This window comes from Neolamprologus brichardi, chromosome 17, assembly GCF_056152115.1.
Source record: "Neolamprologus brichardi isolate AB-2024 chromosome 17, ASM5615211v1, whole genome shotgun sequence".
Lineage (NCBI taxonomy): Eukaryota > Metazoa > Chordata > Actinopteri > Cichliformes > Cichlidae > Neolamprologus > Neolamprologus brichardi.
The window spans coordinates 372,450-389,505 of NC_142120.1; the positions used below are offsets into that span (position 1 = coordinate 372,450).

Genomic DNA, 17,056 nt, shown 5'->3' on the forward strand with positions numbered 1-17,056 from the left:
TAAATCCTGAAATTAAGGCCCTCCTCAAGAAGCCGCCAACACAGCGCCGGGGGAGCAGTATTCGGTGCACCCCTGTGGGTTCATGGGGTAAACACTCTACCTACTGAGCTCTCCTCCTTGTAGAAACAAAATACTTTGAGCACTCAGAGTTGAAAAACACTATTTAATTACGATAACAGAGTATTGCTGTTATTATGATAATGAGGATATAATGATAAAAATGCTGTTAATGGAATTGATGATGATGATGATGCTGAGTGATGTCTACAGATCTCAGGGGAAGGAGAAAGAAGCTGAGGCTCTGCTCAAGGACTCGATTCGCTTTGGTCCACATTTTGCTGACGCTTACTCCAGTTTGGCATCGCTCTATGCTGAACAGGTAACTCAAACCACATGTAATGTATCACATGCTGTTACTGTGCCTGAAAGGCTGTTGTGACTCTTTTTAATCCTTTCTGATTGTTCTTTGTTCTCCCACAGAAACGCTTTTCTGAAGCCAATGAAGTTTATTTAAAAGGTATAGAGAACTGTCCCGACAGCTCCGACCTGCATAACAACTACGGCGTGTTTCTGGTGGACACGGGTGAGTCGAACCTTCCAGTTTTCCAAACGCAGGCTTACTTTAACTAAAAGATTCAAACACTGACCATATATACGCCTGTTTAAAGGACTTCATTTTGCTTTAATGAACCCGCAACCAGAGAGCTGAGCCTTAATATAATAATCTGCACTGTATCAAAATTTGAGTGGGCTTCTGATTAACACCCCATAGAAATTCACATTTAGCAACAATTTCAAAAAATGAATGTAAGTCTTTGGCCCTTTGGTAATCAAATATTAAACTGGTGGAAGAAAAACGAAAAATACAGATAAAAAGCACCTCTATGTCACGGCGGAGCACCCGGGGGTGTTTGAGGTGTGGACCCAAAAGCAGGATCACACCTCAAAACATGAAGTGTAACATAAGACAAACCGTTTATTTAGGGTGATAACAAAAACAAAGGCGAACTGAGGCAAAGAATAATGATGACCTAAACTGGGAACAAGACAAGAAAACTATGACATGAACCTGAACAGAAGCATGAAAAACGCAGACTTGACAAAACATAAAAAATCCATAGACATGAGGCGAGCAGACACTTAACAGAGGCCTTAGATACACCGAAGGGTAACGACTAATCTGACTGAGCTGGAGCTGTTTTGCAAAGAAGAATGTGCAAAGATTTCAGTCTGTAGATGTGCAAAGCTGGTAGAGACAGACCCTGAAAGACTGGCAGCTGGAACTGCAGCAAAAGCTGGTTCTACGACTCAGGGGGCTGAATAATTACGCACACCCCACTTTGCAGTTATTTATTTGTAAAAAATGTTTGTAATCATGTCTGATTTTCGTTCCACTTCTAACGTGTGCACCACTTTGTGTTGGTCTTTCACCTGGAAGTCCAATAACATTGATTCATGTTTGTGGCTGTAATGTGACAAAATGTGGGAAAGTTCAAGGGGGCCGAATATTTTTGAAAGCCACTGTAACTTAAAGTAAAACAAACTACTCAGAGGACGGGAAGACCAGTAAATAAGGAGACACAGAAGAAACATAAACTAGGCAAAAACCCAATGAAGACAAACGAATAATGATATTAGAACTTAACATTATATCAATATATAATAAGCAATAAAAATACAAAAAAACTCAAAAATGCTGGGATCGGACCGAGCCCCTTGACACTCTGGGTCCACTCAGTGGAAGAATTGTATGAGATTATCCCTCCGAAATAAAGGTTTGTGCTAAAAAACAGACCTGAGTCTGTTAAATGCTGGGGACAACGTGGTAACATAAAGGCTGAGCATTACCATATATTATACTGCATATTTTGCATATGTATTAACAGAAAGAGAACAATGGAAATAAAAGAGACTGAGAAAGAAAAACATGGACAGACTTGTACTGGTCAATATTTTGACTGTTTTGCCCTTTTTCACAAAGTACATGCTCAAAAAACATTGTTTGTTTCTCAATCAGGTAAGTAAATCTCCAAAGGTTGGTTCTGTTCATCTGGACATTTTCAGAAACGTTTCACTCATCCAAGTGGCTTCTTCAGTCTCATCTGACGAAGTTTTCCCCAATCTTATAAACAGTACAGCACAATGACTGAAACCAGCACAATGACTGAAACCAGCACAATGACTGAAACCAGCACAATGACTGAAACCAGCCCACTGAAGGAACAATGAGCTTGGAGGTGCTAGTTTCAGTCATGATCAAATGTGCTGTACCACTGAAAACGCTACGACCAGATGAACAGAATCAACTTTTGGAGATTGTTCGATGGAAATAAAAACCTACAGAGGGTTAAATTCAAAGACACCCTACATCAAAGTTTGCAGAAATGTCATTGCAGCAACTGAAGTTGTATACGGTAGTTTGCGGTTGCAAATTAATATAACGCCAATGTTCTTCACTGATAGGAAGTGACACACCAGCGTGCTCTTTAATTCACTCCTCCCCATAACACTTCTTTCCTCCCTCTGTTCATTCATTCTTACACTTTCGTTTGCCCAGGAGAAGGACAGCGGGCAGCTGCTCACTACCAGCAAGCTGTGCGACTCAAACCGGCACATTACGTAGCCATGGTAAACCTGGGCCGTCTGCTCCGATCATCCAATGAGAATCAAGAAGCTGAGTCTTGGTACAAAAGGTGAGCAAAAGTATCTGTCAGTAAAAGTACCTTTCAGTGCTGCCGTGTGGCTAAAAATGAGTTTCACATACATGTTCAGAACAGAATTGACAGGGATCAAAAAATAATAGAATCCTCAGTGCACGACAGGAATACACTCGACAGGAATACACTCGACAGGAATACACTCGACAGGAATACACTCGACAGGAATACACTCGACAGAAATACACTCGACAGGAATACACTCGACAGGAATACACTCGACAGAAATACACTCGACAGGAATACACTCGACAGGAATACACTCGACAGGAATACACTCGACAGGAATACACTCGACAGGAATACACTCGACAGAGCCTTACAAGAACATTTCTTAGAGTTTCAAAACTCTGTTGTTCAGCTCCTGTCAGAAAAGCTCTCTCATATGGTTAGACACTCAGAGTGGCGAGTTTAACACAAAAGTCTTTGCCAGTGCTCGTCAGGGCGATCCTGTCGAGCCTTTTTATCGTCATGGTGTGCTGTGGCACAATGTAGGACCCAAACGCAGGACCCGGAGACAGAATGATAAACTAAAAGAGGCATCTTTATTGCACTGTAGCAAAAAGGATGATAGAAGCAAAAATCCAATCCAGACTAGACCCTGAACAAAGGGAACACGGAGCACAGGGAGGAGTAACAAACTGCAACATGAAGCACGACTGACTGGCAACAAGAAACATGACAGAACTAAAGCTGCACTAAGCGTGAGGGGCTCAGGAGCCAAAACCTAAGAACTAGAGATCATCTAGAAATACAAAACAGAAACCAAAACACTACCAGTCATAAGCCACGATGAAAATCGAAGATCAATAATAGTACGAAATTCAAAACACTGTGTCACCGACCCAGGACCGTGACATTTATACATTTCTCTAATCGTGTTCTGGGAAATGTGTCAAAAGAAATCAGATTACTTACACATCGTGCAGGAATACTTGTAACCAATCCCCTGCTCTCTCTGTCCTGGTCGTTGTGTCCTTGGGCAACACTTCACCTACCACCTACTAGTGTTGGCCAGAGGGGCCGATGGTGCGATATGGCAGCCTTGCCTCTGTCAGTCTGCCCCAGGGCAGCTGTGGCTACAACTGTAGCTGCCTCCACCAATATTGCTCTGTACCTATAAATTCCAGGTCATACAAATGAATGATGAAGAGTCATCGAAGCTCCTTTCTTTTTCCAAAATGCTGTTCCTGAAGTTGTTGAGTGTTGTTTCATGCCGATATCCAGTCCCCCTCTGCTATGTAACGTATCACCTGTGAGGGCAGCTGTTTTTGGATCAGCATCTGTCGAGGTTTGTGCTGAGGCAGGCCCAAATGCAGGACTTGTACATTAAAGGTAAACTCAAAGCAGCCGTTTTATTTGCTGAGAAAAACTCTCACATAGAAACTCAAACCAGAAACGTTACCAGGGACGCTGAAATCACCAAATAGAAACAAGCACAAACTTTTGGGTGTTCTAGATGTTTCCTGGATGGCATCTTGGCTCATTGTGCAGACTGGGGCATCAAACTCAAACACATACAGCCCACTTTCAGCTTAACTGGGACAGACCAGTGAAATTTCTGTAGAGAATATGTCTGTGAAGGTTCTCAGTCATCCAGGAGCTTAGAAAGAAAAGCGTCTGGACTACTTTAAGTTTCATCCAAGGAGCTTCAGCTCTGAGAGCAACTGGTGAACAGTTCTGGATTTTAAGCCCTCTGGGTGTGTCCCTAAGAGGGTCCTCTATTGGTCCTCTACCTAATCAGACGAGGTAAGGTGTGAAAACGATTGCATAAACTATGGATTTACATCACCCTCCCAGTCCTCCCAGTCAGTTCCTGCTGCTGGCCTCCCCCTCCCAAACAGCACTTTGAGTAACAGGTTAGACGTTTTTTTTCAGTGTCTGTGGAAAATGGATGGGACAGATGATAAAATCCAGCTCGAATGACGAAGCAGGAAGAAATTTCTTTGAAAGTGGGACACTTGGAGCGGCGGGTTTAATGCCTTTGTTCTCTTTCAAAGGAAGAAACGACAACATAGTTAAAGTCTATGTGTGAGCGCACTTCAGGGCGATCCTGCTGAGCCTTTTTATGCATCTCTCTGTTCATACACTTGTTCTGGGAAAAGATATGTGTCAAAAGAAATCAGTTTAGTTACACTGCGTGCTGGAACACCAGACAGCAGAGAGAGACTCCTCTGTCTGCAGGTTGTTCTTGTGTCTGAACCAGGACTGGGCAATATGGCCCAAAGTTCATATCTCGATATTCTTTAGCTGGATGGTGATCTACGATATATATCTCGATATTTTTAAAGCCATAAAATAAGAACAAAAAGAGTTCTTCGCCAAAGCTGTGTCCCAGATCTCCACGGGCACTTTGATTAACATACAGCGCAGATGTACAAGAAAAAATTACTCAGAAATAAATTATCAGCATTTATTAAATAATAATGTTGTTTTTGTCCATAACAAAAAGCTCACAATTGTGCAGTCAAAATGTAAACTAACAGACGCTGAGCTTAGGGCTGTTCGATATGACGATATATGTCGTGTGACGATATAAAAACGTTGTTTCCTTTTACGCTGTCGTTGGTTTCGTGGTGTCGCAAAATAAACTGTTTACGGCAATATTTTTTATCGTTCTGATGGTGACTGAAGTGGTTATATTAATTTGTTAAAGTTCTCTTATATGTAATATAACCACACTACGGACGGACAAGCGCCTGTTTTTATGCGTTGCCGTTAGCAACAACAACAGTAAAACAATGGCATGGCGCCGCCGTCTGCTTGTTTGTTTGTTTTTAACCTTTCACAATAAAGCTGAAGATCCTGTTGAGACTTTTTAAAATAAACTAAAGAGTATGCAGAGTGTTTACGGATGAGAAGCCAAAAAGAGTCGTCAGGTGCTAAAAATAAACCTCAGACTCCAACGTTAGAACAGGCTTTTCCCCGCAGCACGCCGTGTAAGAAATACTCACAAAGAAAACGGCACCGTTACAAAAATGTCTAAAAATGTATCGTTTCATGCATCGGTTAAAAGTCTCCAGGTACACGACGCCCACGGCGTCAACACGTTAACGAAGTTTGCTCGTTAACGCGTTGACGCCGTCCAGCCCCACGCATGAGGCGATCCGCGGTAACTCGTTAACGGAGATTTGCTGCGTTAATGCAGTTATGGCGTTAACGTTGTTCTAACGAGAGTAACGCTGCAGCACTAAAATAGTAATCTCCAAATGTTTTCTTTTTACCGACCAGCTCCTCTGTGATAGCTGCCGTCCTGTCGTTGCCTGCAGGTGACGCGATGGAGGAGGCGGAGTTGTGTTCAGTGACGGAGAGGCGAGGCAGAGTAACGCAGCGTAGAGATAAAAGTGGACGAAAGAGAGGCAAACTTGAAGCTCCACAAGTATAATTATAACGTAACATAGACTATATCGATATAAACGATATTGTCACATCTCGTATCGATATATTTAAACACTCGATATATCGCCCAGTCCTAGTCTGAACCCAGAAATTACATTGATGTTGGCAATCAAATTACTGAAACACTTTAAGCACGATTGCTCAGTTGTTATCACTTTGAGGCACCTGCTGTTGTTGTGTTTTGTCATTGTATGAATAAAATTGAAATTGAATTGAATTTTGCTTCATGCAAGGATTTCTTTGAGTCCTTGACGAGGCATAGACCTATAACTGGGATTAAACACTGGAGGTTCCCACTGGTCCTAATGTTTAGGATGGGTTGAGAGAATAATCTTCTTATGGGGATCAAAAAGCTGGCGTCTTTCTGGGACCCTTTAAAGTTGTGACATTCAGATGAAGTACTGCAGGGTTTACAACAAGTTTGTATATGTAGTGGGTCATGTACAGGTCCGAGTCCCCTGCACAGGAACCCTGATATCATAATAAGGTTGAAATGCATAGAATAAAGTGCTTTCTTGAATTATGTGTGAATGGGTAAATGAGGTTTAATACAGTTGTGTTCAGATGCCAGTCTGTCTACCATTGAAAGTCTCTAATCCCCTCCATTGAAAACCATGACCTTTGACCTTTGTATGAAGGGCACTGCAGGTGACGAGGAAGGTGGACATTCTGACACCACTTGGAGCATTATACTACAACACAGGTCGCTACGAGGAGGCTTTGCAGGTGTACAGAGAAGCTGTGGCCCTGCAGCCGGAGAGCACCGACATCTGGCTGGCTCTCGTGAGTAGACATACATACTTAGACTAAGAATAGCATTTAGTTTCTTGTGTGTTAGTTGGAAAAGAGACCATAACCATAACTTGTTTCACACAAAAACTCTCCCTGTATGTTTCAGGCTCAGGTTTTAGCAATGGCTGGTCGCACCAAAGAGGCAGAGAAGATGATGCTCGAGGTCATATCCAGAAAAGGCAACTGCATAGAGTGTTACCGCCTCCTGTCTGCCATCTACAGCAAGCGTGGCAACTACACAGAGGTAGGTATCTGCTCTACATAAGAGCAACTGCCAATGATCTTTCTGAATCTGTTGTGTTAGCACCAGCAGCGTGTACGGCCGTCGGTGTTTCGTTAGTATACGACCCAGTTTGACAGCAGAGATGGACTGGTAGTTATACGGCGCCTTTCTACTCCAACTGAGCACTCAAAGCACTTTTTAGTACAAACTGCAATCACTCTCAAAAATATTCATACATCCACTGTATCCACTGACACTGACGCCTCTGTCAGTGCGCCCCAGGGTGGCTGTGGCTACAATGTAGCTTCATCACAAGTGTGTGAATGTGTGTGTGACTGTAGTGTAAAGCGCTTTTAGTCCTTAGGGACTAGAAAAGCGCCATTTACCATTTGCCATAACAGTAACAGTTTCTCTCATAGAGTTTATCAAAGAGTCGTAGACTCTGCCATGTTAATATACACTGATTTAAAAAAACAAAGCAAAAACAAAAAAGAAGCATTTGAGAATGTTTTCAAATTCACCGTCTGGCCCTGAATGGACGGACGGATCTGGAGCTTCAGTTAATAAACAAGCAATTTTGACATTTTCTCCCTGGCTCTGGACTACAGCTGTGATGTCACAGCCCGCTGATTAGTTTTTGTAAGCAGGATCAAAGTTTGTGATTACAGGAGAGCTAGCAGCAATGCAATCAATGAAAGGCACTGTGACAGGAAGTAATTAGTTAAAGGAAGTGACCGGATAGGCCTGAATAGACTTGGACTGAAATGGGACAAACTGGCAGCTGTTCCAACTGATGGTTGTCCAGATCTGAGAGGGAGAAGTTCTCAGATGGAGAACGGGCAGAATGGGAGTCGGATCCTGCATTTGCTGCTGTGATTATACTTAACGTTTTCACCTCAGACATTGAACCTGATACTGATGCACTTGTTCAAGCTTAGATAAGACTAGATTTCTCTTACCAAGCAAGAAAGACGAACTGAGAAACTGCAGGTGAAGTTATTAATTTACAAGCACAATAGTAATAGCACTTTCTTAAAAACTTTGATGCCTTCACTGTTCATGGAAACCTCAACATTGAAGTTTACCTGAAGCCCACACACACAGACCAGTACCTCCTCTGTGACTCCCACCATCCTCTGGAACACAAACTTGGAGTAATCAGGACCCTACAACACCGGGAAGAAAATGTTCCCTCTAAGCCAGAAGGGAAAGAAAGGGAACACACACATAAAGCCCAAACAGAAACTATGCTGTGTAATGCAGCGAGGAGTGCTCAGACCTCTACGTCTGCATTTAAAGGATGAAGGTCACTCTTTCAAGGATGCCAATGTTCACATGGTTTAAAAAAGGAGTGTGATTGACTATGTTTGAACAGAGGGGGTGGCTTACAACACCAAGTGCCTCCTACAATGCAGTTTTGAGATCCCCTTCCGAGCACTTTAATCCCCACTAACATCTTGCAGCAAACATCTTCTAGAAACTTGAAGAAGTCCAGATGTTTTTCTTTCCAAGCTCCTTAGACTGAGAGCCTGCACAGACATACAGACTAGCATGTAGAGTTCGACAAGTCTGTTCACCTGCAGTGCGTGCGTGCGTGTGTGTGTGTGTGTGTGTGCGTGTGTGTGTGTGTGTGTGTGTGTGTGTGTGCGTGTGTGCGTGCGTGTGTGTGTGTGTGTGTGTGTGCGTGCGTGCGTGCGTGCGTGCGTGCGTGCGTGTGCGTGTGCGTGCGTGCGTGCGTGCGTGCGTGCGTGCGTGCGTGTGTGTGTGTGTGTGTGTGTGTGTGTGTGTGTGTGTTCCAGGCTCTGGAGGCTTTGGACAAGGCCCTGCAGCAGAATCCCAGTGACCTGACAGTGAGAGCAGAGCTATATTTTTCCAAAGGGAACCAGCTCAGAGAGATGAACCAGCTGGACCGAGCCTTCGAGGTATCTGTTCTCTCTGTCACACAGACTGATCGTCTTTCCCCTCTCATACTTCTCTCTTTTTCTTCCTGTAAGCAACATGGATTTTCTGTAGCTGCTAATGATGTCTCTGTGTCTTTGATTCTGTGATGCAAACAGCAATGTACAGGGTGTACGGGTGTTTGAAATCCTTGAAAATGCTTGAATTTTAATGTTGTCTTTTCAAGGTTTTGAAAAGTGCTTGAATTCAAGATGTGGTGCTTAAAAGTGCTTGAAAGTGTAACTGTATTTCATTCACCACAAATAACTGTCTTTTCATATGGTCTTACTGAGGTGATGCGAATTGAAACATGCATTCTTATTTTTTGGTGGGGGGGGGCTGGGAACGCTGGAAACAAACAGTTAAGCTGGAACACCGGGGCTGTGAGCTCGGTGCTCTCTGTCAGCTGACTGTTAGCAGAGCGAATGACATCTCTGAAAACATCTGAGCACTTTTGCAAACATGTTCTATGTTGACAACCTGACCAGACGTGAAGATTACAGCGCGACATTCGCGGCTAAAACACTATTAAAAGTGTAGTTAGTGACAGAAAAACGGGGTATTAAAACTACACCACCAACATTGCTGCCTGTGATTTGAAATGCATTCTGGGATACCTGGCTGCCCCAAGTCTACACAAGCAATCGATTATATAGGATCGACCTGTCTTGACTTACTTTGCACGGCAACCAATCAAATGTTAGGGAAACTGAATGGCAACGTTAACCCCGCCCACTTAGTTTGATGGGTGAGACTGACAGATAAAATTACTTCAAGGAGAGAGATGAAGGGGACAAAAGTGCCAAAATGAATTAAATAAATAAATAATTAAATAATTAATTAAAACTGTCAATAATTATTTAAATGTGTCATTAATTAATTAAATGTGTCAATAATTAATTAAATGTGTCATTAATTAATCAATTACGTGTCGTAAATATTTACGTAATTAATTATTTCCACGTTTAATTAATTATTTAATGATGTATTTTTTATTCATTATGGCAGTCCTGGCGTATTGACCAAGGGTGAGATGTCAAAGGAAAAAGGGAGCTTTTAGAGGTTTCTGACAGAGGAGGTTTATTGACTAACAGTACTAGATGGTAACTAGTGCTTTTTAATAAGCAGCTAACAGCACAAAGCATAACCTAACCTCTGGCTAAACTGCTATTTTAGCAAGATAGGAGAGAGCAGAGAGGAGAGCCGGAAGTGGCCCGATCTGGCTTCCCACACCTCCCCGCCGGATCGGGCTGTACGCTCTACCTCCCCACTGCCTCCCAGAAAAGGGAAGAAGAGCGGAGTATTTTCTTTTCTCTCGCGGTTAGCTGACTGCCTTAGCTGCCCTAGTGATGTCAGCCCTTTTTAACCACAGCCAGTGACCTCTCAGCAGTGTCAGCTAGTTCTCTTATAGCTGCCGTTGCGCCTGTCCTCTGATCCCTCTAAGCAGCTTTGCTGTTGTACTGGCAACAAAGCCCCTGCACCGCACTTCCACCGGGTGCACTTTGATCTTCCAGCCTAAATAAATAAATGTGTAAAATGACAGAAAAAATCCTGCTCAGAAAATGTCCTTTTCTCCCCATGCTGTGGATCCACTGTGAAAAATAGACTTTTCTGAGTGGATAATGAAAAAACAGCAACTTTTCTGTGACTTAATTGTTATTGTTTATCTATTAATTATCAGTGTAGTTTTACATTGAATTGCAATGGTGGAAATCTTTATCAGTAGGAAATGATGTAAAACCCAAAATATGCTGTGTGCTTAAACGTTATTCTCTACAATGTGCTTAGCATTTGTAACTGCTCCCACAACAAAGGTGCACGGTACGATGCACGGTCCACCCAAAGTCATTCAAGAGGTTTATTTGCAGTTATTTTTGCTTAATTTCCTCAGTTATTAAGTTTTCATCAGGCTCTTCCTCTGATCTCTCTTGGCATCATATATTTATTGCACATGCCACACATCAACAGAGATGACACAGAGAAAGATGGAGTCTTCTTTGGAGTGAACATAGCGTTGAACTCGGGTATACATCGAGGTTTCGTTTTTTTGTTCTTGTAAAGTTGAGCAATCTCTGGAAATTCAGCAGAAAGTGAACTGAAAGGAATCAGGTCATTAATGTGATTAAAGTCAGGCAGGCTTGTCCCTGCCTGCTGGCCTTCCTCCCACTGTGGAAGTTCCACCCATTCAGAATTGCTGGCACACTCACAAGAAGTCATCCGAGACCGATGGTTGAGATGCAATCTGCAAAGGGAATTTGTGGAGGATACAGGAAACTTGAAATGACTTTCTGAGGAGGCTTGAGAGGAGAGAAAGCAAACCGAACTGCAAGAGACTGATGACTCTGCCAGAAACGCTGATGGACTGAAAAAGAGGCTGGAAGAAACAGGGGTGGGGGTCATCTGAGGTCACTGAAGCTTCAAAGAAGGCCACGTCTGTGCACGTGGGATGTTTTATTTCACAGCATCAGCACAGTGTCTAAAGAAGCCAATGTGAGGCTGACAGCCTGAGAAGCAGAATTTTACACTTTCAATCAAACGCACTGGTTTATAATATTATAATTTTAATCTCTTACTGCCTGTTGTATTCTAAAACTGAAGGCCCCATCTTATCTTAATGACCTTGTAGTACCATATCACCCTATTAGAGCACTTCGCTCTCGCTCTGCAGGCCTACTTGTTGTTCCTAGAGTATTTAAAGTAGAATGGGAGGCAGAGCCTTCAGTTTTCAGGCCCCTCTTCTGTGGAACCGGGGATTCCCATGATGCATTGAGTTTTTCCTTTCCAGTCACCTTTCTCACTCACTATGTGTTAACAGACCTCTCTGCATTGAATCATATCTGTTATTAACCTCTGTCTCTCTTCCACAGCATGTCTTTATCCTGTCTTCCTTCTCTCACCCCAACCAATCACAGCAGATGGCCCCGCCCCTCCCTGAGCCTGGTTCTGCTGGAGGTTTCTTCCTGTTAAAAGGGAGTTTTTCCTTCCCACTGTCGCCATAGGGGGTCATATGGTTGTTGTGTTTTTCTCTGTATCTATTATTGTACGATCTGCTGTACAATATAAAGCGCTTTGAGGCGACTGTTGTTGTGATCTGTATAAATAAATTGAATTGAATTGAAGGCACAGGATCTCCAGGATGCTGCCGAGCTGAAACATAATCACCTAAATACAACAACACTTTATAAAATGGTATAAAGGTTGGCATCATGTGATATGTCGCAAATTATAGTTAAAACGTGTTTGTCTTCCTGACTGATGTTTAGTGTTGTTTCTGACCATATGGATCCCTTCATGGCCGTCTCTAAAGGTCTCTTCTAGCCAGATAATGTCATGGAGTCAAACTGGACTCAATAAGTTATTGAAACCAATGGCAGAGATTTGATTACAGCGCTCCATCAAAATTTGTCTTTTTTGAATGGTCAGATCTTACAAATTGAGTTCAGAGAAGTTCAGGAGCCCAACTCTCCAGATCTGAACCCAGTAGTGAACCTTTAGGATGTGTTGCTGTGGGTTATGTGGCTCTGGTATAACCGCAGCCTACACCAGCTGACCAACTAACTGGTCTAGTCTGGTCGATTCTGTTCATCTGGACGGTCTGGATGAACAGAGTCGACCGTTTGGGATTTACTTACCTGGATGATTGAGCATGCATCAAGACATATTCAGTCCGGTCCCACTTCTGTTAAAAATGTTGTGAATGGAAAACCCAGAGTTGTAGCTGCTGCTATTAGTTGGTAAATTTGAGCCTTTGAGTAATTTTCAGAAAGCAACTGAAGCAACCAGGTACAAACCTTGCAGCTTTGTACCTGGTTGCATTATAACAAAATAATATGTGTTTACCTGAGATTTGCCCACAGAGATAACTGAGTCCTCTTCTCTATCACCAGAGTTACAAGCTCGCTGTTGAGCTCAAACCAGACCAATCACAGGCCTGGATGAACATGGGAGGAATTCAGCACATCAAGGTAGAAAACACACATTTAAGATCTGACAATACAACTGAACACTCCTGACAAACTTCACATGTGTCTGTGAGCATCAGCATGTCCTGTGATGTTTGTGCTGTATAAAGCTTTGTCCACTCTACCTCACTCTCTAAATCGCCCAAGATGTCTGCTGGCTCGTACTGCCCAAGTCGTCCACTACAGAAACCATGTTAGAGGCTGACCAGCAGCTGTCCTTGGGAAATGGGCCTTGTTGGACCCATCCACTGGTTTGAGCCCAAACCGCACGTCCATTTATTTCACCCCATTCATGGTGATCACTCAACCCCTTCTGTCTCAGAAAGGTCATGGAAACATGCACAACAGCTGTGAAGCTGAGCTTCACATAAGCTGCTGGCAGAAACAGTGTTGTGCTGTGATTTTAAACCCAGCTCAAAATGACCTCGACCTAATGCAGAGCTCAGCAGCAGCAGGCAGGTCTAATGTGAAATCAGATTTGTAATATGTGTGTGTTTGTTTAGGGGGATTATGCAGCTGCCAGGATGTACTACCAACGCGCCCTCCTTCTCAGTCCTGGTTCCAAACTTCTGAAGGAAAACCTTGCCAAGCTGGACCGACTGGAGAGGAGACTGACAGGGGCTGTGTAGACTGGTGCCAGTGACACGACACAATGGGACAAACACCACCCATTAAGACTGTTGAATAAACTTAGTCTGTTACGACGATGGGCGGCATGTAGGAGAGAAGAGAAGTAGGGTGAACCTCTCAGGCCTTCAAAGAGACCGGCCCCCAACTACAGGCCCAAAGCCTTTCCTGAAGGATACGAAGAGAAGCTGGTAAGAGCTCTGTGCATTACCAGCCTGCATCAGCTTTTCTTCAACATCTGTTTTCAACATTTGCGTTTCATTTTCTTTAAGGCACTCTTCCTGAGCTCTGTGCTCTGCCTTTGAAAATGATTCACATATTTACATTAATGCAATAAAAGTGTGCAGATTTAATGAAGGGAACGAGTGGGCAGGTATTTTCCTGACCCTAAGGTATGAATAATAAAACGATGTAGGTTCAGAAGTCACCTGTTTGCTTTGGGGATCTTTCAGCTCACGGAGAACATCAGAGCCCACTGTTTCATGCAAACAAACCATGACCTGACATAACACACCTACACTTCACACAAAGACATTTATGTGAATGAATGCCCATAAACGAAGGTGTATCGATTATTTTTATGCTTTTGCATGAATTAATATTGAAGACAAATCTCAAATCAAGTGTAAGCTAACTGTTGGTACGCCTCAGAGCCAAACATTCATGATGTTGGTAACTTCCAGCTCCTGAAAATTCCAAATCCCAGCCAGCAATGATTTCCATCTCCGTCAGTATCACAGCAAACCAACTCACATAAACTCTTGGAACGTGCTCTCGTTTGGATTGTTGTTCTTTATCAATTCAAAATGAAACGTCTCAGCAAAGTTTTTATTGATTACTTATTTTAAAATGAGTGGTAGTACAATGTGGCTTTGGAGTTGGAATCAATCATTTAACTCTGAACAACTCTGATATTCAGCAGAGCAGCTCTTTGCTGAAACAGTGTCTTCATGCTCTGATATTGTATCCACGGGACACAAAAGTAGTCCCATTTCTGCTGTTGCAGTTTATGGCTCCTGCCCTGCAGCAGCTGGGGACTTTCAGACTGCTAACTCGGAACTTTTCTGCAGCAGAAGGAAGTTTTGGTTTGACTGGTTCCTTGTGCATTGTTCAGTGGTATAAGTGTAACAATGATATGATTGTATTCTCTGATACATTGTGTCCATCATCAAAAACCACACAGGCAGTGTTATGCTGTCTTGTTTGCAGCATTGTCTGTCCTCAGACTTTTAACTTTACATTTTTAGAAAATAAAATTTCCAAACTCTAATTGAAAATGAGCAAACATCAGATGGTGAATATAAATTTAAATGAGTTCATTACAGACATCAGATTGCCTCTGTCTATAATGTTTTTTCAGCTAAGATAAGCAACGCACACCGCTATCATATTGAGCTCCATTCTTGGGCCTCATGATTAAATCAGTAACTATATTAACTAAAGAAGATAATTTAAAGATCTGCAAAGTAAGTGGAGTTTATATTTGTATAACCCAATGGGAAATAAGGACAGATTCATTTGGATCCCACTCTGCTGGGATATTTAAATGAATATATGTGTAAAGCTCTCTTAAAATGTCCTTATTCTGGTAACAGCTGCTTCCTCTCTAGATTACCTAAATCATATTTATCTGATCTCCACTTATGGCAGAAGCTAGAATAAACAGCCTGATGTCACAAGTCTTCAGCAAGTAGAATAAGCTAATGTGTCGGCTCCTGTGTGGAGCTCCAACTTATGGGTTCATGTGCAACATAACCTCTGAGGAAAGCTGTTTCGCTGATCGTTGTGGTTTTATTGATTCTCTCGAGTGAATTTTATTGTGGAATGCCAATGAGATGAAAGTGAAGTGACTAGTGCAGTGACTGGGTTGCACCAAGAAAATAAAATATATCTTTTATTAAATGGTGTTTGGAGTTGTTCTTCTTTTAAATGTCTAAGAAACAAACATGAAATATTCTCAGTAGCCCACACCAAAGTGTGTTCCCAAGGAACTGTATGGACTCTGTTATATAGCACGTTTTTACTTTACTCAAGCACTTCATACAACTTGTTCCATTCACCCATTCATACAAGCATGGGGGGGAGGGGAAGCCTCAGGGTTTGAAGGGTAAAGAACTATGATTCCTTCTCTCACCCCAACCAATCACAGCAGATGGCCCCGCCCCTCCCTGAGCCTGGTTCTGCCGGAGGTTTCTTCCTGTTAAAAGGGAGTTTTTCCTTCCCACTGTCACCAAAGTGCTGCTCATAGTATATTATGTATGTATATAATACATATTATTATTATTATTGTACATTCTACTGTACAATATAAAGCATCTTGAGACGACTGTTGTTGTGATTTGGCGCTATATATATAAAATTGAATTGAATTGATATGATTGTTGACACCTCAAAGCACTTTATACTTTAAGGTAGACCCTGCAATAATACATACAGAGAAGCCCAACAATCATATGACCCCCTATGAGCAAAGACGTTTATTTATATTGTCCTCAGTCTTATGTTAAAATCTGAAAAGGCATTAAACAATAAAAAAAAAAAACCCCGTCTAATTTAGCACTTTCTCTGCATTGTTTTAGTAAGCTACAACTCAAACTCCTGCGCAAACACACACACAGGACATGACTGCGAATATGCCCCCTACTGCTCCAATTTTGAAGGTATCTGATGATGGGTTGATCACGACTGACTCACTAAAATGAGGTACGTACAACCAGCCGTCCACATCAGGGTCACGGGGGGGGGCTAGAGCCTATGCCAGCTGACTAAGGGCAAGACGCAGAGTACACAGTGAACAGGTCACCAGTCTATCATGTAGAAACAGAACACATACTTACACTCACACCTGTGGCCAGTTTAGATTCATGGGTTAAGTCCACTAACTGCATGTCTTTGGACTGTGGGAGGAATTTCGGGAGAACATGCAAACTCTACACAGAAAAGAAATCCTGTGAGACAGCAGTGTGAACCTACTGCACCACTGTGCTGCCCAGCTTCACTTAACTTTATTCTGGAGTTCGTTCACACTGTTTTGCCAATAGTTTCTATTTATTGTTAAGTAATTCAGTGGCATTCATACCAGGGTAGCAACAACATCATTTGCATTTTAAGTACATAATTTCTACAGGACTGAAAATAAGAGCATTATGTAGACGTTCAGAGTCTCTGTAAATTAATTATTTCATTTTATGCAGGTTAAATGTCGCATCTGTTCTGCATTTCTTACACAAACAAAAGCAGTGTTTAGGCATTACAGAGCCAAACATGAACATGAGGAAATAAACACGCCGAGGATGAACACAGGTAGGCCTATACTGACACTGAACAGCTTTATCATCATTTTTTTTATTAAAATGTGTTTTATTATTTTGAAATCAAGCATCTAGGAAGACTGTTCT

The 17,056-nt window shown here is 42.3% G+C and overlaps 1 protein-coding gene across 1 annotated transcript in view; it reads left to right on the top strand.

Annotated features, from left to right (window-relative positions):
• The window catches only part of tmtc1 (transmembrane O-mannosyltransferase targeting cadherins 1), a 59,721-nt gene extending 44,192 nt beyond the window's left edge, over positions 1-15,529 (top strand). Inside the window, exons 12-19 of the mRNA XM_087830374.1 lie at positions 271-379; positions 481-583; positions 2,558-2,693; positions 6,755-6,899; positions 7,015-7,152; positions 8,931-9,053; positions 12,957-13,034; positions 13,535-15,529. Of these exons, the coding sequence (XP_087686500.1) occupies positions 271-379; positions 481-583; positions 2,558-2,693; positions 6,755-6,899; positions 7,015-7,152; positions 8,931-9,053; positions 12,957-13,034; positions 13,535-13,660 (958 nt within the window). The 3' untranslated portion in view covers positions 13,661-15,529. The remainder of the gene's footprint in view (positions 1-270; positions 380-480; positions 584-2,557; positions 2,694-6,754; positions 6,900-7,014; positions 7,153-8,930; positions 9,054-12,956; positions 13,035-13,534) is intronic.
• The last annotated feature ends 1,527 nt before the right edge of the window (positions 15,530-17,056 follow it).